Here is a 24014-nt window from a genome sequence, read left to right as displayed (position 1 = left end):
CTTGTCGTTGTGTGTAAGCAAAAAGAACTATTTAAAATGTTAGTTTAACAAAATATGGATGCATTTTAATGAACAGATTTTCAGTAATTGACATATGTTTATTTCCGTTACAAATTTATCTCATTCAAAAGCAAGTAAATGCGTTTTACAGAATGATAAAAGAGTAGAAATAAAAAAAAATCAGTCAAATTCAGACCTGTTGTCCTGCTGGCTCAGTTGCAGAGTTTACGAGCAGATTTAAAGGCATCTCGTAGCGCCTGCGCAATATCCATATCCGGATTTGTCACGTGTCAAAACAAAGGTGTAAGTGTTCTTGCTTAAGTTTGGTCTCATGTGTTGTGTGTTTAGCTGGGCATTGACTCCATAAAATACTGGACTACAGTCAGTTGTGGTAGCTAACTTCAGACACATTCATCAGAACGAGGTTTCTCTGTAGCCGCCAATAACGGAAGCGTTGTCAACACCTTGGATGTTTGCACTAGTGCCACTCGTCCTTAGGATCAATGGCGTCCTGTTTACCAGAGTTGATAGGATCATGTTCCAACATCATTTTGTCTGCCACGGCGCTACACTCATCTCATAGACTCTTTAAGGTAGGTGTCATATAGTGTAGTGCAATTAAATATGGACGAAGTAGTAATTTACTAACTTCTAGGTCTGTAACCATAGCCGATTTATCAATTAGTCGATCTCCAGGAAAGTAATAAGTTAGCAATCTTTTAAGTTATTTTTCCAATCAAGAATGCACAACATACTTCGGTTACACCTACTGAAATGTGAGGATTTTTGACGTTTCTTGTCAGTTTGGCCTCTGTGAAATCGTGGTTTTGTTTTAAACACTTCCTTCGCTGCTTGATTGGATTATTTTTAATCTGTTGGCTGTTTTTCAGCTAAATTGCCATATGCATTTGCAATAAACGACAACATAAGATTCAAGATCGTCTTTATTGTCACTGAGCATAACACGTCAATGGAATTTGCATTGCAACCCCCATGTTAGAAACAATAAGAAAGATAATAAAATGAAATAAAGATACTAGAATAAAATAAAATAATATGCAGATAAGAATATACGTAAATGCAATAAAAATATACCAGAAATGAAAATGGAGTGGCTGATAGTCCTTGATTAATGTATGTAATCTAAACACTGAATGGCTGAGATTTCTGCTACTTTTAGTTTTAAATGAGCTAATCAGTGAATCCATGTTGAAAATGTCTCCCTTTGTAATTTTGCCATTGCCTCTGTCTGCAGGATCACAGGGCTCCTTCAGTAGGCCTCTTCCTGCTTGGACTTTCTGCAGCACTTTGCATTTTCCATCCCTCCAGCTCATACCTCACCTCCATCCAGAGAGAAGCAGAGTGGGCCGGTGAGGTTCTGGCTCCAGCACTCGTCTCCTTTGACTTCCTGTGGCTCAGTGAAGACCGCAACACGGCACATATTCTCCTGTGTGGCTCTTGTCTGCTGCTGGCACTGTGTGATTGGCTCTCAGCAGATGCTCTCATAGTAATGACGCGCTGCCTGGGTCTGTCTTCCCTGTCCTGCTGCCTGACAGTGTGCATGTTTGCCGGTAATGCTTTAGGGGCCTTGGGCGGTGTGGCCCTCAGCCTCCCGCTGCTTGTGGTTCTAAGAGATGGGACAAACACTTTAGCTCTGTTCATTTCTCCACCTGCAACTGAGGGACCCGCCAAGTGGCTTTTAAAAGGCTCCATGTCTCTTGGCTGTTGGGCCTCCACACAGGCTCTCAGCAAGTTTCTGTTGGATGTGACTGACCGTTGTAACATGGTTATTTAGCACATTAATAAGGATCTGTATGATTAGTCAGGATCTGCGTATATTTATGGACTGTCAAGTGACAAATTGGACCTATGCAACACATAATGTGCCTAACTTAAAAGGTTTTCAGGACGTTTGTGAGAGAGATTTGAGTTTAGTTAACTTTATTACTATTACAACAAGCATTGTTAGGAATCTCATGTGCAACAGAACTAACAGAACAATCAACACAACATGAAACATGAAAGCATCATAAACATAAGAACAGATTGAAATACACAAATTTAACTTGTATCCTAATCTTAGTTTCCAGTAGTGCTGAAATTATTAGCTGATTCATCAACTGACAGACAATGAAATGGCAACAATTTTGATAAAGGATTAATCAAACAATTATTAATTATCATGCAAAAATGCCACACAACACCTGGTCCCAGCTTCTCTAATGTGAGGATTTCCCGCTCTTCTCTTTGTTATGTCATTATGACTGAAATATTCTTGGGTTTAAGACTGTTCTTCTGACAAAACATTTTGAAGATTTCACCTTGGGCTCTGGGGAATGAAAGGTTTTTTTAACTATTTTCTGACACGTGGATGACCTGATGAATCTAAAAAGTAATCGATGGGTTTGATGAATTCATCAATATTAATAGTAAAATCGTCACTTGCAGCACTAGCTCCTAAGGCCACATTCGCTGAGTTATGACATTGTTTTACATATGGCTGTTTAAGGACAGAAAACAAATCAGCTATAATTAAGGAAAACAGTTAGGGCTGATAGAAATGGAAAAATTGATTTGACGTTAAATCATTTTCATTTGCATCACACTTTGTCTATAAAAGTGAAAAACCAGGTCAAATCATCTGTATAGTTTTGGGAAGCCAAACCGGCGGTGGACTTTCCAAGTATTTCAGAAATTATTCAGAAATCTGATCTTGTAGTTTCTTTGTATCACCACATCCCGTTCTGCATCGGGTGTTTCACTGGAATTTACTGTAGCTGCTAAACCAAGACGGTGGCTGAACTTCATCTGAATAATAGCACAGGATTAGACAAAACACAGACACCACTGAGCAAACCCATTTATATGAGAGTATGCGACCACAATTCACAACCGATAGCTCATGGTGGCATTCAACATCGCTCTGGTGTAGCAATATGTTTTTTTATATACTGGAAGTGACTGGGTTAACTTTAACAAGCTATTCAATTTGACTATGATGCAGCCAGCATGTGGACATTTTGATAATTTCCAAGAATGTGTAGCAGGCTGTACCCACTCTCAGGCCATTAACATCCTCCTCACATCTCTCTGCCAACAGTTTTAGTGTTGTATATTCCAAAAACATCCAGCTGCCTAAGAGTCTTGGTCCTGTATGTTCTGCAGCCTCAGCAGTGTGACTGTTTAAGTATCCGCAGTGGTCTAAAATCTTGGCCCTGCTTTTACCTCATCATGCCCATGTGATACTTATCAATGCACTTTTTAGTACTTCCTTGGTTTTCAGTGGCTGTAATGGTAACAGAAATGACCTCATCTGTCTCTCTTACATCATGTAAATGAGGTTTGTCCACGGTGTTGTCCTTGTGAGATGTTAATATCCCTTTCAGAGATTTGGAGTGGACGCTGCAGACTCTCTCAGGATTTCAGAGTTGAGGTGAGCAGCTGCCTCTGCAGTTTTGCTGCAGTATACGGACAAGCATCTGTGGCTCTGTGCCTGTCTGTTGGACAATGCCTTTTTCAGACCTCAGGGCACAGGTGACCAGGGAGGTTTTCACGGTATTCAGTGGTTTTGTGCACATTTGGGTGTTTGAGATGCCAAAATGTTCATGACATCTGTGCTGGCTTTGCTGCCTTTTTTTAATCATTCATGATTTAGTTAATGTCTTTTTTGCCAGTGTGGAAGTGTGGAAAAAATGCCATATTGTACTTTTACTCTTTTATTTAATTGTGTTTTATTAATAAAAAATGTTAAAATTCACTAAACGAAGTCAACATAACTTAAGAAAATTACATAGATGTTTCTAAAAGAGAATGTAATGTTACATTTCATTCTAAAGATCTCTCAGCTCATGTTCAGTTATCTCACCGTTGTACCACTTACAGTCTTTGCAAATGTCTCAAGATTTGCAGCTGCATTATGCTGCTTTTTCTGATCTCTATGAGCCCCTCGAACCTGGCACATGTCATCCACCTCTGCCTCTGGCTGCTCTTATCAGCATCAACCCCCCAGAGCTCAATCAGTCTCCATTCTGTATCTGTCACTCCACCACTGCAGCGGATCAGGGAACTGCACTGAGCATGCTCGCTGCAGATGCAGCCTGTAGATGGAGCAAAGTGGAGAGGAGGAGAAAGGGGTGGAGAGAGAACGACAGAGAGGGAGTAACACAGGAGCTGCACACAGCGCTGGGATGCTGTTGCAGCTCTGAGAACAAGGGCTGCATGGGAGGATTTGTCATTGACAACACAGATGGAGTGCGAAAGGGGAATTCAAATGGCTGGAATGTCAGATTGTCATCACCAAAGAGGAGAAGATATGTGATAAGGTAAAGAAGATAAAGCATTATGCATGATGCATGATGGGATGGGGTGAATGATTAAGAAAGGAAAATTTTGAACCTCTGGAGAAGTAAAGACCAGCATCATTATGCATCGTTTAATTATCCGTATACTTGTGTCTTGAAAGGGTAATCACCAGAATTCCTGCATCATGATGAAGGTGTATGTGATCTGTCATTTACAGGGACTCTTGGACAGCGTGGAGATGTATGCCTTCTACTCCCTTTTAGTCTACATCTTCTACACTGTCTTTAAGAAGGAGGAGGAGGAAGCCTTGGAGGGGGCGTGTGGAGCTTCCTCAGACGTATGTCTAGCCACATCATGTCCAGCCTCAGGGTTCCTCTGTCGGGAAAAGATTTTACGCGAGGAACATGCATGCGTCACCTACAGCCTGACAGTACAGAAAAGGCTATAGTCTCCATCGTAAAGGATGTAGAAATTGGTGGTGTCGTTGCTCTGCCCTTTGTGTGAATTCCTACGTATGCAATGTGTAAATATTTATGTGTATTTAAGCGTCTGACCCTCATATATGTTACTGTTCTCAGGAGCCAGGACCTGTTTCCATGGAAACAGGGAGCAGAAGGAGAGATGGCCACACCTCCAAAATGGGAAAAAAGGCTTGTGCTCAGCTTAGTGAGTCAAGTGAGTCCTCAGATAGCTTTTCAGAATATTTATAGTCCAACATAAAGGCTGTTGCATGACACAGAGGAGTATGCAACATTTATGATATGGACAGTTTCTATTAATTGATTAATTAATGCATACATTTCTTTACCCCTTATTGTTTACTTGATTTGTTGTCACCCAGGCAGTAGCAGTGACAGTGATGAAATAGCTCTGAGTGATGAGGATGAGAAAGACGGCCCTGACATCCCAGCATGCACTCCTCTGGCCGCCTTTTTGTCCTTTAAGCAGGAGGCTGAGAAGAGGAGGGCCTCACAAGTTCAGCTGGAAACAACAGGAAAGGTAATAAAACCGTCATCTCCTTGACTCAGCTGTTCACCTGATGCAGGAATTAACAACTAGGAGCCTTTGCTGTGTCACTAAACCTTGTGTGTATGTGTGCTTCTGTGCTGCCCAGTTGTCAGAGTCTCCCCTGGTGGCGGTGATGTCCCACTTGCTGACTTTTCTGGAGCAGTACTCTCACTTCCAGCAGCTGCAGCAGCAGGCCGACCAGTACCGGGTCCAGCTGAAGAGGCACCGCGTCCAGCACCGCCGGCAGATGAAAGCCCTGCGGGCTTCCTACCGCCAGCGTCTCAGGGACAAGAATAGCATCATCAGCAGCCTGGAGGAGGCCATCAGCCAGCAGCAGACCCCCAGTCCACTGAGCGAGGGTGAGGGAGAAAGGGAAGCGCCGCAGAGGGGGAGGAGAGAGGAAGGAAGGGGATGGGGGAGGATGACATTAAGGTGCAAGGCGGGTTACATTTCCATACGGTGGGTGTGGGCATGATGAAAAACAGGGAGAAGCAGAGGTCATTATGGCTTTTTTAATAACCACAGAGAAGTAGATGGCATGAGAATAGGAGAATGAAATGGCACAGGGGGCTAAAGGTGAACTTAAATTGATATGAGATTTAAGATTGGATGAGATCATCTGATGGATGGAGGGAGGTGGATTAGGAGGACAATTAATAAAGCCAATTTCACATGCTCATCATAATAGGTGTACGCCCATTCGCTTATGAAAAATATATTAGGATGTTTGGTGCTCTCATTTACAGCTGTGGGAATCTATAATTTTCCTTTACTGTGTAAAAATGTGAGCAGGAAGTTTTTTTCTAAATTCATAGGAGTCATCAATTCTTTAGACAACATCTGACGTAATTCACTTCAGTGTTTTTCCACTGTTGGTCCGAGATTAGATTTTTTTTCAAGCAGGGACACCTTTTTTTTCTAGAAGAACACAGTCATCAGCACAGGAGCAGCCCGATTAGATTTATGTGTGTGTTGGTTTAAGTCAAGCTGGCCACACTAACACTTCACTGCTGCAAATGACCTCATGGCTTTAGATGTCGGTGTCTGCTGTGTTTCAGATTTGACCAGATGGTTCTTTGACCCCAGAGCAGACGGGTGGACGTGCCAGCTGCAGTGTCTTACATCACTTTTCTGTGCACGTGTGCACAGCTTGTTAAGATTGCATGACTCTGTGAAGTTGTAGTCAGATCACATTCCTGTCCTCAGGCTGACTGATGCAGCTTCAGAAAAATATGTCAATATGTGTGATAACTCGACCGGTTTCTCTATGAACCTCACTGTGGAGGCGTGTTTAAGCAGAGGACCTCTGACTCTCATTAGTCACAGGACCAAGATACATGATTACATGCGGAGTGTCTTTGGTACTTGGATAGTGACTCTGTGGCTCTTTGTCATGAATAAAACATGGCTGAGAGTGCTGTTTTATTCCCTGCAAATGCACTTACAAGGTCTGGCACATGCAAGGTGCCACGTGTACTTGTGTTGGGCTAAAAATAGCCCGGAATCCAAGTCCCAGTGTTACAAGGCTGTTCGCTTTGTTTGTTTACTGTAATGCAAGGTGCACGCCTGAGTGGAGGACTGATCTTGTGCCTCTTGGATGTGCAGAATTTCCACCACTTGTGCATTGTGGCCGTGTTGTGATCTTTTATTCGGAATGAATGGCCCGTTCTCCATTCAGTGGTCATTCACCAAGTGGAAATCAAAATTCTTTGAAAAATCATCTGTTTTCCAGGCGGAGGAAAGAAGTTTTCTTGCATGTTCTCAAGCTGCTGTTTTAAAATGTACATAGCTGTGTCAGTGTCTCGGCAGACCAGAACAACTCACAGACTTTTCATGCTTCTTGCAAGCACATATGCGTCAACACCCCTGATGCACAACTGTAGCCTCTTTATTTTTTTAATCTTTTCTGACACCACCACCTCTCCGTGCACCATTGTGACACAGCGAACCTGACATGGCATGGTGATAGAATTAGAAGAGGCATAAGGCCCTGCAATGGAAATCAGAGGTGACAGAGCCTGATAAATCATTGAGGAGGAGGAAGAAGGCGATTAAAATGCTGTTTGCCGTGCTGCTCAGGTTCCTGGTGAATGACAGAGGAGTTTTAGCAGGCTGTTGCATCCTATATAAAGATGTGAATCTTGGTTCTGCACACGATCCAGGCTGCACACGAGAAGCTTCAGCAATCCTATATAGGTCTGTGAAGTTGCCCTTGAGATTCGAGAGTGATTATACGAGAATGATAATGTTAACTTTACTGCAGGGTAACTGCATGGTGTGTGAAAGAGCTTTAAGTGCATCTTTAATGTTCATTAATATTACACACACACACAAGCATTCAGGCGTAGTGTGGTAATTAGTCATAACTGAAAAGATTACATATAGAAAACAGGTCAGAGGAAGTTCAAAGGAAATTTGCTGACAATCTGTCTGTGTGGCCTAGTCTGATAGAGAATGTAATCAAGGTTCTTTTGCTGCTGACGACGGAGAGGCTGATTGTAGTTTTTCTTATTTATTCGCCCCAGGTGAGCCCAGCAGTGATGCAGGGACACAAGCCGGCGTCCACAGGCTGGTGGAGTCTCTGTACGGTCTGCAGGGTGAGAGGAGTAAGCTGAGAGGAGAGCTGCGTCTGCTGCACTCCCAGCTGGAGCAGAAGGAAAGAGACAGACACTCTCGCATACAGACCTTTCAACAGCAGGTATGACGCCGCATATTAGTTAAGTCACAAATGCTGTATCCATTTTAGAAAAAAAGCCACCTGAAATGCATGAAGAATGACATGAGACGCATAAATTCTTCTGTTAAAAACTGAATTATTTATTACAAAATCTCCATTATATTATTCTTTATTGTTTCATGTCCATAAGTATTGGCGAAGAGAAGGTGTCATTCTTTCTGTATCACGTGTCATAACTTATGGAGACACATAATGACTGTGCACGCATACCTTCATAAATGCAGGATGTCTCATGTCATTGCGCATATATGTGAATCTTGTAAATTTTTTATGGGACTCTGTGTAATCTACCCTGTGCTACCACTATGGCCAGATCTCTCTCGCTCTCTCCTAAAAGACACAATGCATCTCAGGAGACTTCCTGGTTAAGAAAAGGTGAAATAAAAAATAGCAGAATTGCATAGCTTCATGTTGTGCTGCAAATAGGGAGTTAAACATGTCTGTATTCTGAAATCAAACCTGTGTTAGTCACTTTTAATTGTTCAAATGTCATGCACAGATTGATGAGCTCAAGAGCTGCATAGAGGAGCGTGAGGAGGAGCTGTCACGACTGAGAACGGCCACCGTAAGCGCTGTGAACTATTGATTTAATCATTTGTCAAGTCTTGGTCCTTTCCATGTCATCAGCAAAGCTGTATCCCCACGCTCATTGAATCAAATGCCCCGCTGTAAAAATACTCAGCACGCCTTGTATAACACCTCAAATAATAAATCCATTATGAAGAAACACTTCATCTACAAGGATGTACTGTAAATGTGAGGATCGAACATGGCAAAGAATTCTGGTTCTGATACCTCTCTAATTGTTATGCTGAACCTCATGTTTCGTTTCCTCAGGGGGCCACAGACTCAGAGAAGCGGGTTCTGTGTCTATCAGCAGAGAACGAGAGTCTGAAACAGAGCCTGAGCGTTACCCAAGGCCTCCTGCAGCAGCTGTCAGCCATCCCCTCCCAGTCCAGCACCATGCTCATCAAGGTGAGACACACCAGCACAGCTGAGAACTCACTGACGTGCTGCCGAGGCACTACAATTATGTGACGGCTGTAGATGCCCCCGAGGATGCTCCTTTCATACCCAATAATGATACTGCTACCGATGAACCTGTTTACCTGTGGAATGTTCCAAACAGGTGTTTTTGGAGCGTTCCACAACTTCCCTGTCCCAACTTGTTTGAAACACGCTGCTGCATCGAATTCAGAATAAGCAGATATTCACAAAAACCAATGAAGCTGATGAGGTGAAAGATTAAATATATTGTCTTTATGCTGTTTCCAACTGAGTATATGTGAAAAAGGATTAGCAAGTTATCATATCATACGTTTTTTTAATTCCCAACACTTATGGAATCAGGGTTGTACATCATCAATGGAGATTTTTGCCTACAAAGCATATGAAGAGCTAATAAAATGATGTTTTGCCATTGCTTAAACTACCCAACAGTATATGCAAGTACAACTAAAACAATTAAATGCTTAGATGATAATTGTTTGTCTTTTTTCATACAAAAACATTTCATGGATCCAACTTCACAAATGTCTGGATTTGCTGTTTTTACTATTAATAGGTTTAATCATTTTAGTTAATTTTTAGTTGAGCTCTACCTCAGTCAACTACAACAGCAAACTCCTGCTGTTACATTAATGCGTGAGTATAATTAATGATCTAATGATGTAATAGTTTAACAGTCAGTGGGGACATTTTCCTGCATTGAGTACTTTTAATACATAAAGCACATTTTCCTGATTTTTACTTTTGCTAAACATTTTCAACACTTTAAGGACTTTTACTCATAACAGAGTATTTTTACAGAGTGTTTTAACAGTGTTTTTACTTATGTACAGGATCTGCCGCTGCTAACACAAATGCTTGTACTTTGCTTTGTTTCATATGCTGTGTCAGGAGAATGAAAGCCTCCGCAGCAGAGTGCAGCAGCTGGAGATGTCCCTGCAGCAGCGTGCCGAGCAGCTGTCTCACCTGGAGCGACAGAGCGAGCAAAGTGAGTGGAGGAGAGAAGAGGAGCTGAGGAAACGAGAGGACCGAGTGCGGGAACTGCAGCTGGAGTTGGACAGAGAGAGAGGCAAGGAGCCAGTGGTGAAGGTGAGTCCTGTCTGAACTGGCCATTGAAATAGATTTGAACATTGTAGAGTCACTCTGGAGCCGTTAAATTATAAAACAGCTTTTTGATGGATTTGAGAGTGAGATATGTTAACTGGAGACACATTGACGATGATTCTTAATAAAAGTAGATGAGCCCAATCAGATGTGTTTTCTCTCTCAGTATGTCACCCAGACTGTGGAGGTGGAATCACCCGCCACATTGAAGCACCTGACTAAAGCCAGACAGAGGAATGAGCTGCTGTCCGAAAAACTGGCCAATCAGAATGAGCGGTGCAAACAGCTGGAGGAACATATCAGGAAGTCCGATGAATACAGCTGTAATCTGCAGCACAAGGTAACAGAGAATCACACGTAACTCGTTTGCCTTGAATTCTTACCTGTCTTATCTGCTTTAAAGTAAACAAACACAGTAACACACACAGGCAGATTAAAGTGATTTTATTGCACAGTATAGAACAATTTATACTTGATATATACGACCTGTGCTTTTGGGTGTATATCATTGTCCTAGATGTGTTTTTGAACATTTCTCTGGCTGAACCAAGCTGGACATAAATTGTAAGGTGAACCATCACGTGGGCTTTTGACAATAATGCTCCATAATGATGCTAAATATCCATCAGTACCCAAATTATTACTCTTGGCTGCTGGCCAGGCAAGGCAACACATCCCAGATGGTCCTCCTGGTGCCATCAACTTTCATTTCAAAAAATGGAAGAGACAGAGTTGACAAAGTCTAGAGGGATAAATAAACCACTCCGTGTTTAGAGAACAGATGATCAAAGGAGAGAAAATCAAAAGCAGAAGGAGGAATTTTCCATTTCGCTGCTGAACATTCACAACCTGGATCAATTTCATTGACAGATGAACTCATTACAAAGCTGAACCTGCACAGATTGGACCAGCCGAGCCGACAGATTGACAAATTGCTGTTCTGAACCCTTTACAGATTGCAGCGTATGAGAGGGAAATCGCTAAACTGAGAGAGGAACTGTTGAAAGAGATTGGCCACTTGGAGGAAAGGAAGGAAGAAGCTGTGAAGGCTGCTGCCAACTGCTCAGCCGAGCACTTTCAGAACCTGCAGGACCAATTCTTCAGTGAGTTACACCTAACACCACCTAATTAAAGGACCAATGTGTAAGATTTAGGGGATCTATTGGCAGAAATAGAATATAATTTTGAGGCAGATGTCCTTAGTGTATAATCACTTGAAAATAAGACCTTAGAATGAGCTTTTTAAATCTACAGAGAGAGAGGGTCATCTTCCACAGAGCCACCATGTTGAACTGCCGTGTTCCTACACAAGCCCAGAACGGACAAACCAAACACACACTGTAGAGAGGGACTTTCACAAGTTTCGTGGCCACCGTACACACACACTTGGAAAGGGAAGGGTGAGGCAAGGAGTATTCATTTGGCTGCAGTCTGCAACCTCACCACTAGATTCCACCGAATCCTACACACTGCTCCTTAAAACCCCCCAAAGACGGAGATCATGGTTTCTGCATGCAAGAAAATAAAAGAAAAATGTCTAAAAAGACATAGTTTGCACAATAAACGCATTAACTTTTGTGCTGAGAGAGATATAAGAAGAGACCACCCCTGTCTGTAAGATAAGTATGAGGCTACAGCCAGCAGGTGGTTAGTTTAGCTTGGCACAAAGACTGGAAACAGAGGGAAACTGCTGGTGTGGCATTGTCCAAATGAAACAAAATCTGCCTAACAACACATCTAAAACTCACTAATAAACCTGTTCTATCCCGGTTGTTTAATCCACACAGAAAGTGTAAAAACGGCGCCTTATACTTTTACAGGGTCGTCATGGGTCAGACTATTTCTTGGCTGGGGGCAGTAACTTCCTGGAGCTCCTTATCATCACCATGAGGTTTCCAGGCAATCAGCAAAGACTCCAGGAAGTCACAGCACCTGTCCAAGAAACGTTCTCAAGCATGTGTAAAAATGCTATGTTGACATTTTTACAGTTTTTGCATAGATTAAACAAACAAAATATAACAGAAATAGTATCGTGTAAAAGGTCGGATTGGGAGATTTTGTTACCTTTGAGCAGGGCCATGCCAGCTGTGTCTCCCCATTTCCAGTCTTAATGCTAAGATAAGGCCGTAGCTTTTAACAGACACATATGTGAGTGGTATCAACCTGTCAGACTTTGAAAAAGATTGATTGAGACAAAACTCTATTTCAGCGTGATTCTACAGAGGCTTTTATTTTTATCAGGCTTGCAGAAGCGTCTGACGGCACTCCCTCCAACTTTGCGCTCCATGAAGACAGACTACACCAGTCTGAGGAGCCAGGTTCGAAACTTCTCAGACTTTTATGGAGCAGCTATCAGTGATGCAAAAAAACAGGTACGTGCAGCGACATCACGTCATGCGTCAGTCCTCTGCATGTAGTGGAATGACCAATCTGACTGAAGTGACGAGACTAGTAAGCAGTCTTTGGCTGTCTTTTGTCCGTGGCAGATTTCAGCAGCTATCAGTGAGATGTCTGAAGCCAACAAAGATCTTCTGGAGAAGTACAGGAAGGAGGTTGCGCTGCGCAGGAAGTACCACGAGCAGCTGGTGGAGCTTAAAGGTGTGCAGAGAAATAAGAGTCACAGCAGAAAATAAAATCTGTGTCATTAACTGGGCCGCCTTGTTTTTAGGCAACATCCGCGTGCTGTGCCGTGTGAAGCCTGTGCTGAAGGAGGACCAGCACGAGGAGGGCCAGTCTGTGGTGGTGACGACGGACCCCAACAACGAGTCCTCGCTCAACGTGCTGAACAAAGGAAAAGGTCGCATCTTTGAACTGGACAAAGTCTTCCACCCTCAGGCCACACAGGAGGAGGTATGCAAACGAACAGCACACTCAGGAAATATAGTCACAACAAGAACTCTAACCCTTTGTTTGGTTTCATCAGGTCTTTCAGGAGATTGAGCCCCTGGTGACGTCCTGCATCGATGGCTACCATGTGTGCATATTTGCGTATGGACAGACTGGTTCTGGAAAAACATACACCATGGAGGTATGTTCTCTAGTTGGACAGTATTATTGCAGCCATAGAGTGATGATCCATTGTGGAGGCTGCAGGCTGATAAACATCTGATTTTTCAGGGCAGTATGGAGAATCCAGGCATCAACCAGCGAGCCCTGAAGCATCTCTTCAGTGAGATCGAGGAGAGGAAGGACATGTGGTCTTATGCCGTCACTGTCAGCTCTGTGGAGATCTACAACGAGGTGCTAAGGTACAGTATGCTGCACTTTTCACCAGATAGCCGTATATACAGCTACAAGACATTGTTTGTTTTATTGTCAGTGTTATATTTTGCTTCTCAGAGACCTGCTGAGCAAGGACGGAGAGAAACTGGACATAAAAATCAACCCGGACGGAACAGGACAGCTGCACGTGCCGGGCCTCAGGGTCATCGAAGTTAAGAGCTTTCAGCACATCAAGAAGGTGAGACATTGTGTTTTAATTAAGCTGCACTTCACTTTAAAAATTGGACATTACACCAATACTAATTATTCTTGTTTGTGTGAAGATTTTAGCCACAGCCCGGAGGAACAGGATCACCTTCGGCACTCAGATGAACCAGCACAGCTCCCGCTCCCATGCTCTGCTCTGCATCACCGTTCAGGGCACTGACCTCGCTACTGGGTCCAAAACCACTGGTCAGTCACACATACATTTCTCCTTCTACAGGGAAAGTGTATGAAAGGCTCCATATTAATACTTGCCCGAAGGTGGAGAAAGAGAGTTGAGAAAAAAAAGGCACTAAAGGGAAGCTTCTGATAAGGATTCAGTCAGAGATCCAGAGATAACTCATCTTCATCACTTCACTATTAGTCTGAATTAACATTTCTGTCCACAGGCAAGTTGAACCTGGTGGACCTGGCTGGCTCAGAGAGGGTATGGAAGTCTGGTGCAGAGGGAGAGAGGCTGAAAGAGGCCCAGAATATCAACCGCTCCCTGCTAGCACTGGGGGACGTAATCCAGGCACTGAGAGCTCGGCAGACTCACATCCCTTTCAGGAACTCGCGCCTCACGTACTTATTACAGGACTCCTTAGGCAAAGGCAGCAAGACCGTCATGGTGGTGCAGGTGTGATTGCTGCTCCAGATGTTTAAATTTTTAGAAGTGTGACATACCTGCAGTAAATTGCATTTTAAGTCTTTGTCGATGCTTGTTATAATCCTTGTTTTGTTTCAACTCTTCTTTTATTCAGGTGTCCGCACTGGAGAGCAACGTGGGAGAGACACTTTGCTCACTGAAGTTTGCCCAGAGGGTTTGCAAGGTGGAACTGGGTCCTGCAGCCAGGAAGATTGAGTCTGGTGGAGGACAGTGCGACTGACAGCCTTGAATCAACCACCTCCTGTTCCCAGTGATGACCAGGACGCCATGAATGCACCAGTGAGATTGTCATTCACCCTACCGACCAATCATAATGCTACAGCATCACTGAGATCAACAGCAATCCTGCTCAAGGGCTAAATGTGTTGAGTTCTGTGTGGCACCTGAATGCCAACCTTTAATTGAGGTTAGGTACTGAGGATATTGGCCTCCTCCTTGCCATTTTCTGCTTCTGAAGTGGTAAGCCTTTATCATTAAATAATCTGCATGCAGGAGTATTTATTCTTCCACTCTGAGTGCCAAAACAACATTTGACTCAGTTTAAGATTGGTTGCTTCCTTGAACTACAATAACTCAGCTTCCTTTGTATTAAAAACCAAAATCCAGGATTTTATCGTATCAGATCTTATCAGCCTTGTGAGGTTTCTTGCAGTGTTTAGCGCAGCATCATGTTCAAACAGGTTCAACAAGCTTCCAGAGTCACAACACTTCAGTTTTTGCAGTATTAATCATGTTGCTATAAATGTCTGTAGTTTGTGAGCTTCATCTCCAATGTTGTATATTTTTGAAGGTTGTAGTGTGTAGGAGAACATGTTTTGTAGCAAAACTAAGTCAGAAGCATTTCAATGACACTTAAGTCACATATTAGTGTAGTTTTTGTGAACTTCAGAAGAGCGCTTTCCGTTCCTCTTTGGAGCCTTGATAATTTGCCTCTTGGGAAAAGAAGAAAGAGAGCAGGTGGCCTTGTATTAAGAGTGGTAACGCAATGAACTGTGCAATATCCTCCTCATCAAGGAGACAGTTTGGGCCTGCGTGCACAGAAGATGCACTTTACTGTGAGTGTTTCCTTTGAAAAACAGGTATTTAGGTGCTTGCAATAGATATCACTTGTGAATGTCATACCAAAAGCATCTTACTGTTAACTGTTCATCATTGTTCCTCTATTTATCACCCACTGAATCAACACTAACTTTTGATTCAAGTGTAGCAAGACATTAATGTTGCAGTAACTACGATAGGGGTCACTTCATGATGATTAGAGAGTGAATTTTCAGATCATTTTCTGAATAAATATGATGTATTTAAAAAATGTCTTCTCTCTTATTGGGCAGAGTAACAAAATGAATGAAATTAAATAACTTAACGTAACCACAACATCCCTGGTTAAAATCCAGCAGGAGGGGTTTGCTCCCTTACCTACTCTCTACTGCACCCCATCATGCAGGGTTGGATGATTTGGCAACAGATATTTGTGCACTGTTTGTTATACTACAAACACGGTGATATAGATTTTTTTCATATGGGCCGCACCTTCTTTCAAATTAAGGCAAAATGCATGAAAATAATAATCACACATTTGAAAAATGTACATTCTTTTACTTGAAAATATAAAACAACAAACATATTGATGATAACATCAACAGTGCACCTTAATGAACCAAATAAAGTGAATGTATCACTACATATTCATATGTAGTAATGCAATGGGACAAGGGAATATGAAGACCTGACAAAACATTTTTTTACTCCCTGCAGCGAGGTATGTACACGTCTCTTTGAGCACGACACAGATGCGACAGTACAGTCCCAGTAAACCGAGGCCTCTGTTCTGTAATCTGCTCTGTCACATCTTGGATTCAGTCTGAGTCTCCCTCCTCCATCCTGACTGCTCCCACCACTTCGGCCAACTCCTCGTCAGTGCCTCGGAGACGATCCCCTGCACGCACACAACCAAACGCTCCCTGTCAGTCTGATTCATTCATTCATTCTCTGCATCCTTCAATCACTAGTTACATCTGTGTGTGGATCCTGCACATTAGCCATGATGGTTTTATTCAAGTCGTGTGGATAACATGCACCATTGAGAACCTGTAACCAAGCATCCCTAAGACCAAACTGAAATGAGTGACTGTTTATATTTAAATGCCATTATAATGATGTTATGAATGAGATGATATTATAACTGTCATTAACTGGGTTATTGTGAGTACACACATTAACACAACAAACGCAAATGAGAGCAATTAGTAATCACTGTCACACATTACAGTGAGGGACAGCCTTAACATTTAAACCTGTTCTCGTTCTCCGTGACAGCTTATGCCTATTTTTAGAATGTGGCTCGTACATCGGTAGAGGAATCACACCATTGATGTTATCAGATGGCTTTGAGTCTCCGTGGAGTCTGGAAACCACAAAGCAATTAGCCTAATAATTCACGCCAGCTCAGACAGGCCTGTCTCTATGGTGACGACAAAATTCAGTGATAAAACGCAAAAAAACGTGAAGTGGGAAATACTAACGGATGAGCTCAGCGATGGCTCTCTGTGTTCTTCTCTCCAACTTCTCCAATTTCTTTGCCACGTCACGCTTTAGGTCCCTACATTCAGAATCAACCAAAAGACAATGTCAGCAACAATGAATCTTTGATCATACCGAGAGTTTATACACTGTACAGGTTGGAAAATAATTTTCAAAAAGGTCATACCAGTCTGGCTTTCTTGGAGCGAGGTTGGCCAAATCCTGTGGGAAGAGAACGGCTGAATATGGCAACGACAGCTACTACGCTTTTTCAACAGAGAAAATCCCATTTATATAGAAAGGAGTACTCACCACTTCTTCAATGATGGGCTCTGGATGAGCAGCCTCTAACTGGTCTTTCACTTTATCCTCCACTGCAAGCAAAGAATATTTATCACGAGTCATAAATGAAACATGATAGCAGCAGTGGGCAACACTCATGTGCTGTGAGCTTCCTGGAAGCAAAATATGAAGTATGCAGTATGATACTAACAGCACTCAACAGCAAGGCACTGTAACATTATACATCCCCTGAGTCTGTTTATGATTGAAGAGCTCTCACCTGATGCAGGTTTGGCTTTGGGCACCTGCCTCGTCTTCAGCTCCTCATCCTCCGGGGTGTAATTCCTCAGCTTCAGTTCTCTGAGGACAGAAACACACATTCATGCAAGTCAACTTTTAGTGGTCGGACTCACAAACATCTCTTATCAGTCAACAATTCTCCCTCACTCTTTTTCCATGTACACTTGTGACAGTCCAGGGGGTGGCAGTGTAGGCAAATATATTCCACCAGAGATTAAGGAGCATAAAAGACCATCTGCAAATCCTACACAGCTGCACATCTAATGTCTAGAGGGGGTTGGGTATAATGTCCCTCTTTATCCTATGAACGTGTCTGATTAACATGTTCCACCTGCTCCTGGGCACGGACTTGAGGAGAGCAGCAAGCAGCTGAGGAATTCTTTCCTTGATGTTGAATTACGCAGTCTTTCATCACATCTCCACACCGAGGAATTCTTGGCGAGTTTAGCTGACATCTCTGCAGATTATACACCAAGTCCAGGAGCAGCGATAAACTATTGTCTGACCAAGTGCGGACCAAGAGAGTTGTCAGCTGTTGCGGGTTTAACGTGGATTTGAGATGGTTGCTCGGGAGGGCGCACCCTTGGTACATTTATCACACCCCTGCTGCCAACAGACAGACCGATGCCTTGTACGGGTATGGGCAGGAATGCTGGTCATGTTCTGCCTTTGGCTGACTGAGGTCCACTCCTAGTCCACACATCTCTCGCTCTCTCTGCCTCCTGACTCTCTCCTGAGGAGGCAGAGACACTTAATTACATTTATTTTAAGTGAAACAAAATCTTCTGTAACATAAATATGACATGAACTTAGACACCAACTATAATAAAAGGAAGGAAATAATCAGACAATTTGAACGAGTTCAACTTGTTTCTTGATTTTAGGTTCCCAACTTCACACCTGGTCAGGGACTACAGATGAAAACTGGCCTCTTGGCATATTTAAAGTAATATTCATTAATTTGCACTGTCCCTTAGAAATAATAATAAATGGAATAAAAAAATAAAACAGAAGGAGACTACTTACTTACTACTAGGCTTATAAAATAAATGAAAAGATGTCAATAATTTTGCCAACCTGAGCTCAGTCAGTGTCACACAGTCCAGATGCCCTGATAGCAAGTCACACTAAGACTCAGACTTCGTCTGGAGTAGGCAGAAGGCACCTGTTCTGGGTTAACTATAGGCCATCATTTATCAGCCTTCAACAGATCACATTGACTAAATTGAAAGGAAGCAATCATTTACTACTATTTAATTTCTGTTGGGCTACATTATGCAATACATTGTATGGAAGTGGACATTTTAGTGTCAGGGTGGCACTTGTGCAAAGGCCACAGATTCACCAAAATCAATGAATTTCATCACTTGAGAGCCACAACTTTCAAGAAAACGTATTTCCATTCTTGCCATAATTTATGTCTGTACAAAACTGATGTTTTGCTCTAAAGACGGTCCTCTGGAGAGCAAGTTTCATGCCAACTCCATGACAATGTCTTAGAATTTTACATTCTTTGTAGAAATTGAGGCACAAAAGGGATGGTCAAGGGGTCAGCATAACATATTACAGAACATTTAATGAATATTACAACGTTCATTTTTAAGAGCTCTTGTCATTGACAAGCAATGGCAGTCGAAGGAAACTTTTAAACTGATGAGCACTACCAGTGCCGCCAGTAAATATCAGGATATTTATGTTAAGGACCAAAGCACAGACACATACTGAAGAACACTGAGTCCCATCACAGGCAAGACAGAGGAAAAACAGGCTGTACATGTACATTTTCTGCTTTCAAAGTTTGACATCCCTTTTTTTTTCTTAACTCTCTTTTGTTTGATGTGAAACCTTTAGAGTGTGTTTACGCATTTCCACTTCAAGCACACTGTGGCATCAAAGAGAGCCAGTGATAAATTCCCAGCGCTGACCCAAGTGTGGCCCTCTCATAGTGTTTATAGTGAACGGAGGAAGTTCAGCAGTGTTTGAACGTTTACACACTCAATCTACCTGCTCCAATCTCCACAGCAAAAATAACTCAAGACAACAATCAACCTTTTCATTTACACATGAGCCACAGAGATTGTTAAAGCTACCATGCAATTAGCTCATATCTTTAGAGGCTTTTGGACTTCTTTGAATTGTATTTGTTATTTCCTATTATGTTAAATCTACTTACCTGTCAGGCTATCTGGAAACAGTAGCCCTAACACTTAACAAGGTATAACAGGAAGAGCTGCATGGTGCGGCTGGTGCCGTTTGTGGAATAGGTATGAAGGAATGTATGATAACACACACAGAGCTGAAAAAGCCCAACATATTAAAAACTTCATCATTCATTTGAACAGCAATAACTTTAGAACAAACATGTTGATTGTTGCGTTCTTTAGTGTCTTGCTTTGGAAATTTGATCTCCCATGAAATTTTAATACCAAGACACATTATACTCACACCCTGCTAAAGATGTTTGTCTTGACTTAGCAAAACACAGATTCAAAAAACAAAACAAACAAAAAAACAAAAACGCAGAGCACGATGAACACTGACCTTTCCTCATCACTGAAAAATGTCTAAATTAGGCCTTTAAACTCTGCAGCTATTCTCATGAGAGAGAACTGTTCTCTCGGACTGGAGGAAACACAGTGGCACTCCCTCAGTGCAGTCATTAAATATAAACAATGGAAAAAAGGTCCTGTAGGACAGGAAAGATGGCTTCTCCTTCCTACCGGCTGAGTTGCGTAATCTGCTGGATATTTGAGCAGTTAATAGTACGAAGCTGTGATGCGGCCCAGTGCAAACACTGCATCTCACAACGAGACACGGGTGCCGTTACAAGGCGATGGTGTTCAGATAAAGGTCAGATAAAAGCTCTGATGGCGCGAAGATGTACTTTCATATCTGTTTCAGTTCCGTTTATGGAGCTTAAAAAGCCTCAGCTAAAGGGGCAAGCAGCTATGAGCAACAGTTGTAAAAAATCATGACGTGCTTTTACTGAAAATATGATGGAATTAAACAACAAAAATAAGCAAATAACAGCTATTTTGTGTGTGGTATGATTAACCAACCTGTGCCGCTCTTCAGCAGTCTCCTCTAGTAAAGCTTTTTTCTTCTCTGGCTCCTCATCTTCCTGTCGCCCCTGTTAAAATATCATCATGCCATCATTAAAATAACTTCCATTCACCATACAGTACTCCCAAAGTTAAAATCTCATTCTTCAGTCAATGGACTGGCCAGAATTAGCATTCGCTAATGTTGTATTCTTCCAGAGGGAATAAATGAATTGCTAACAAATACTGACAATGACATGAAACAGGGGCAACAAGATGACCCCTTTTTAAAAAACTTACCTAAGCCTCAGCCCATTTCAGAGATCTGACAACAGTAAAGATATATACACTAGGCTAACACTTGCATTGGAAAACAAAATAATAACACATCTGTTTTTTGTGTTGGCCCATCACTTGGGACTCAAATAACAAATCAGCTTGACTATTACTGAAGGCATTTTGCTATTAGGGAGAACTGGGCCTATTAAAATTGGGAAAATCAGACCAGTTATTGCTTCAAGGCTAGCTGTAACAACAAATACCTAGCAACAGCAGCATTTCAGACTGTGGCCTACACTAAATTATCCACTTAAAAACAATGGAGAAAACAAACTCTGACATAGGCTTGCAGAAATTCAGGAAAAAATTATATTGACCCCAAGTGAAAAGTGGTAACAAGGATATTGAGCTCCTCCCATCTTCCATTTTCCTGAAGAGGCTTCCTGTCCACCTGCTAGAACAATTCAGGGGACTGACTCATTCTTGAAGTGCGGCACAAAAGGAAAACAACCCCCAGCTTCAGGAATGTCAATAATCGTTTATCAAACATTGTCCGGCAAGCCAGTATGCCTGTGCTCAACACCAGCTGAGTGTAACACACGCTAGTCTAACTGCCAAAACAGTGGCCTACACATTGAACAACGTTTCCTGTTGCATGAAGAATTCATATCCAGAACTGAAAGACTGTCACAGTGCACCGGATTCAGCAGTGGTTCAACACATGGAGCCGCCCTAATGAGGAACAAGTGAAACTCTGCTCCATTGACCTTCTGTTAGTGCAGTAGAACATTTGGGCCAAGAGCAGAGGTGTGTGTTGACATGGAATTGTGATAGTGAAATTATCATGGGCAAAATTTGCTCAGCACACAATGTCACTGATAAGATAGTTCTCAAGCAGCTCTTACACATAACTTGAATTTTACTGTACAGCGTGTGGTAGTGGCCAGAGATGTGCTGTTATTTCGGGTTACTGTTTTTAATACATTTTTTTCACAGAACTTTAATGTGAATGAGCTATCTCCATATTTAATGGAAATCCTCTTTTACAGCAGTAAAAGTTTTCTCTTCACTCTTCCCCCCACTTTCCACCACAATAAGTGTATTTTTACTGGCATGCCACAGTGTCCAGTTTACAGCAGTGTGGCATGGAAGTCTTTCTCTTGTGTCCACTGTTGGCTGCTGAGAAATGAAAAAAAAAAAACTACCCTACAACTAACCTATGACCTATGAACAAACACATGTCCCAGTTATTACAACCTGTTTCTTTTGAATTCTACTCTCTAGAAATGCAAAACTTGTGATGTGTACAGATTTCCCTCCCTGTCACCAGTTTACACCTTGCCTTCTGCTTTCATCCACAGAAATATTCAAACAGACACCCCAACACATGTACATCTTCATCTCTACCATCATCGGTTCATCACTTCAATCTGTGGGACAGTACCATCCAGAAACAACAAGAAGGCAAAACATACATACGGAAAATAATATAAACTGACGTAAACACTGGCATTAGTAACTGCAATTACCCAACACGTTACCAGGAAGCTACTTACAATACAAACTGACGAAATGCAAAGGTTTCCCAATATGCCTAGCTGCATGCCTCCCCCACCACTTCTAGCCAAGGTGACCATTGGTCTCTGAATTGTGCATTTCACAGGGGACACCTGCAAAATGCATGTGGTTTGCAGACTCCCCTCCCCATTTCCTCCAACACGCGCTTGTGTGTCTGGGGTCTATTTTGGAAAGGATGTGAGGGGTTCTAAATAATCAACCTATGATATTTTTTATAATAAAGTTTTGTTGTTAAATCAATTCACAGATTTGATACAAGTACATGGCCGATTATTTTTTTTTCACCACAGTGGCAACCATTATTTTCCTCTCTTTCAAATAGTTGAACACAAATAGAATAAAAATCAGTTCACTTACATTGTCGTACTAATGTCACATGTACACTTAATCCATTACTGTAGTCAGGTTGGAGTGACACATTGAGTGAAAAATATTTATTTTTCCTGCTTAGTTATTGTCTTCATCTTCAGATAATTAACAAACATCCCACCATGGTTGGACTTGTGCAGGAAACAGCTAAAAACAGCCTTATTTATAGCAAAGCAGTTCTGAAAGACATAACTAAATGTTACATTCTTCAGGAAATGCAGTTCTGCATTCTTCCCATCTGAAAAACATCTCTCTGAATTCAATTATAGTTCGAGACCTTTATGACCACTGGTGTCTCCATATATCTAGATCAGAGAAACTGTGCAAAATACAGAAAAGGAGAGACATTTAAAAAAATCTAGTGATTCATATCACTGTGTGGCAGCAGAGATCCATTCTTTACATAAAGAATGGGTCTAGTCTTGCAGCCACCATCTATCCTGTTCCTCTGTCTGTCAGCAAGATATTGAGGCCCAATCTTTTAAATGCATTGCTGAACAAACAAATGTCTTAAGTACAAGGAAATACAGCTATTGATACAGCTCTCGTTTTACCAAACACTGTACAGAGAATCTGTGCATCACAAAATGCCTACAAAGCATAGACAGTATAATAAAATACTTTGAAGGTGACAGGCTTATTCGAACATGTGACTTCTTTTTTAGTATTTCCCAAATCATCTACAAGCTGAGTGATCGTGGTAAAAATAGAGGGCTGTTGTAAACTACCCACGTGTTCTCGTAATTCTTAATAACTAAGATTTAGCTAGAATATTAATTTCGACACATGACTTCAAGTTGTCTTTGTCTCTGAGAAAGAAGTCCATTCACATTAGCTTCGGAAATTAGCTGCACAGGCAAACCAGACAAACTGTAAAGTAAACGTTGAACTTATCTAGATCTAAATTAAATATCAAAACCAAGAGTTGCATCCTCTCAGAGCACAACAACATTTCCATGATCCATGTTTATGACTGATTTGCTAACTACGTTTAATGAGTATGCTAACGCTGTCTACAAGCTAAGTCAGCTAACGTAAGCTACCTCACTAACGAAATGAAGCGTCGGTTAAAGGCTATGTTGCATTTCTAAGAAACCAGACAACCCCAGACAAGACACTTACATGAAGTTTTTTGTCTTTCAGTGCTTTTAGCCTCTCTTTTCTCTTCAGGGCCTGCTCCTGTAGTGACCCAACACTTTGCTCCATGTTTACGTCCACACGCCGCTCAATTCTCTCTGATATCCACTGACTCTCCTGGCTGAGGATGTAAAAACGACCGTCGAGCACATCGATTGCATTTGCCTGCTGCCTGATCATGTGACAATATTTGTGTTTTCTTGACAAATTTCCT

The 24014-nt window shown here is 42.0% G+C and overlaps 2 protein-coding genes across 2 annotated transcripts; one reads left to right on the top strand and one right to left on the bottom strand.

Annotated features, from left to right (window-relative positions):
- The first annotated feature begins 298 nt into the window (after positions 1 to 298).
- On the top strand, positions 299 to 15597 carry si:ch211-257p13.3 (kinesin-like protein KIFC3). The gene is made up of 22 exons (XM_041941649.1): positions 299 to 593; positions 1256 to 3433; positions 4055 to 4322; positions 4520 to 4639; positions 4881 to 4977; positions 5144 to 5301; positions 5417 to 5669; positions 7836 to 8008; positions 8547 to 8612; positions 8885 to 9022; positions 9947 to 10144; positions 10326 to 10499; positions 11115 to 11262; positions 12401 to 12531; positions 12646 to 12757; positions 12828 to 13009; positions 13083 to 13187; positions 13277 to 13407; positions 13499 to 13619; positions 13705 to 13834; positions 14035 to 14264; positions 14389 to 15597. Exons 4-22 carry the CDS (start codon positions 4541 to 4543, stop codon positions 14512 to 14514), a joined length of 2772 nt encoding a protein of 923 aa, XP_041797583.1. The 5' UTR covers positions 299 to 593; positions 1256 to 3433; positions 4055 to 4322; positions 4520 to 4540; the 3' UTR covers positions 14515 to 15597.
- Positions 15598 to 15874: 277 nt separating this feature from the next.
- ccdc12 (coiled-coil domain containing 12) lies at positions 15875 to 23893 on the bottom strand. The gene is made up of 7 exons (XM_041941650.1): positions 23786 to 23893; positions 20456 to 20526; positions 17377 to 17456; positions 17127 to 17188; positions 17002 to 17036; positions 16817 to 16893; positions 15875 to 16230 (listed from the first exon to the last, which is right to left on the bottom strand). Exons 1-7 carry the CDS (start codon positions 23867 to 23869, stop codon positions 16151 to 16153), a joined length of 489 nt encoding a protein of 162 aa, XP_041797584.1. The 5' UTR covers positions 23870 to 23893; the 3' UTR covers positions 15875 to 16150.
- Positions 23894 to 24014: the final 121 nt, after the last annotated feature.

Source organism: Chelmon rostratus, chromosome 8 (genome assembly GCF_017976325.1).
Source record: "Chelmon rostratus isolate fCheRos1 chromosome 8, fCheRos1.pri, whole genome shotgun sequence".
In the NCBI taxonomy this organism is placed as follows: domain Eukaryota; kingdom Metazoa; phylum Chordata; class Actinopteri; order Chaetodontiformes; family Chaetodontidae; genus Chelmon; species Chelmon rostratus.
Note: the sequence above shows the minus strand (reverse complement) of the source record. Positions and strands in the feature narration are given on the sequence as shown.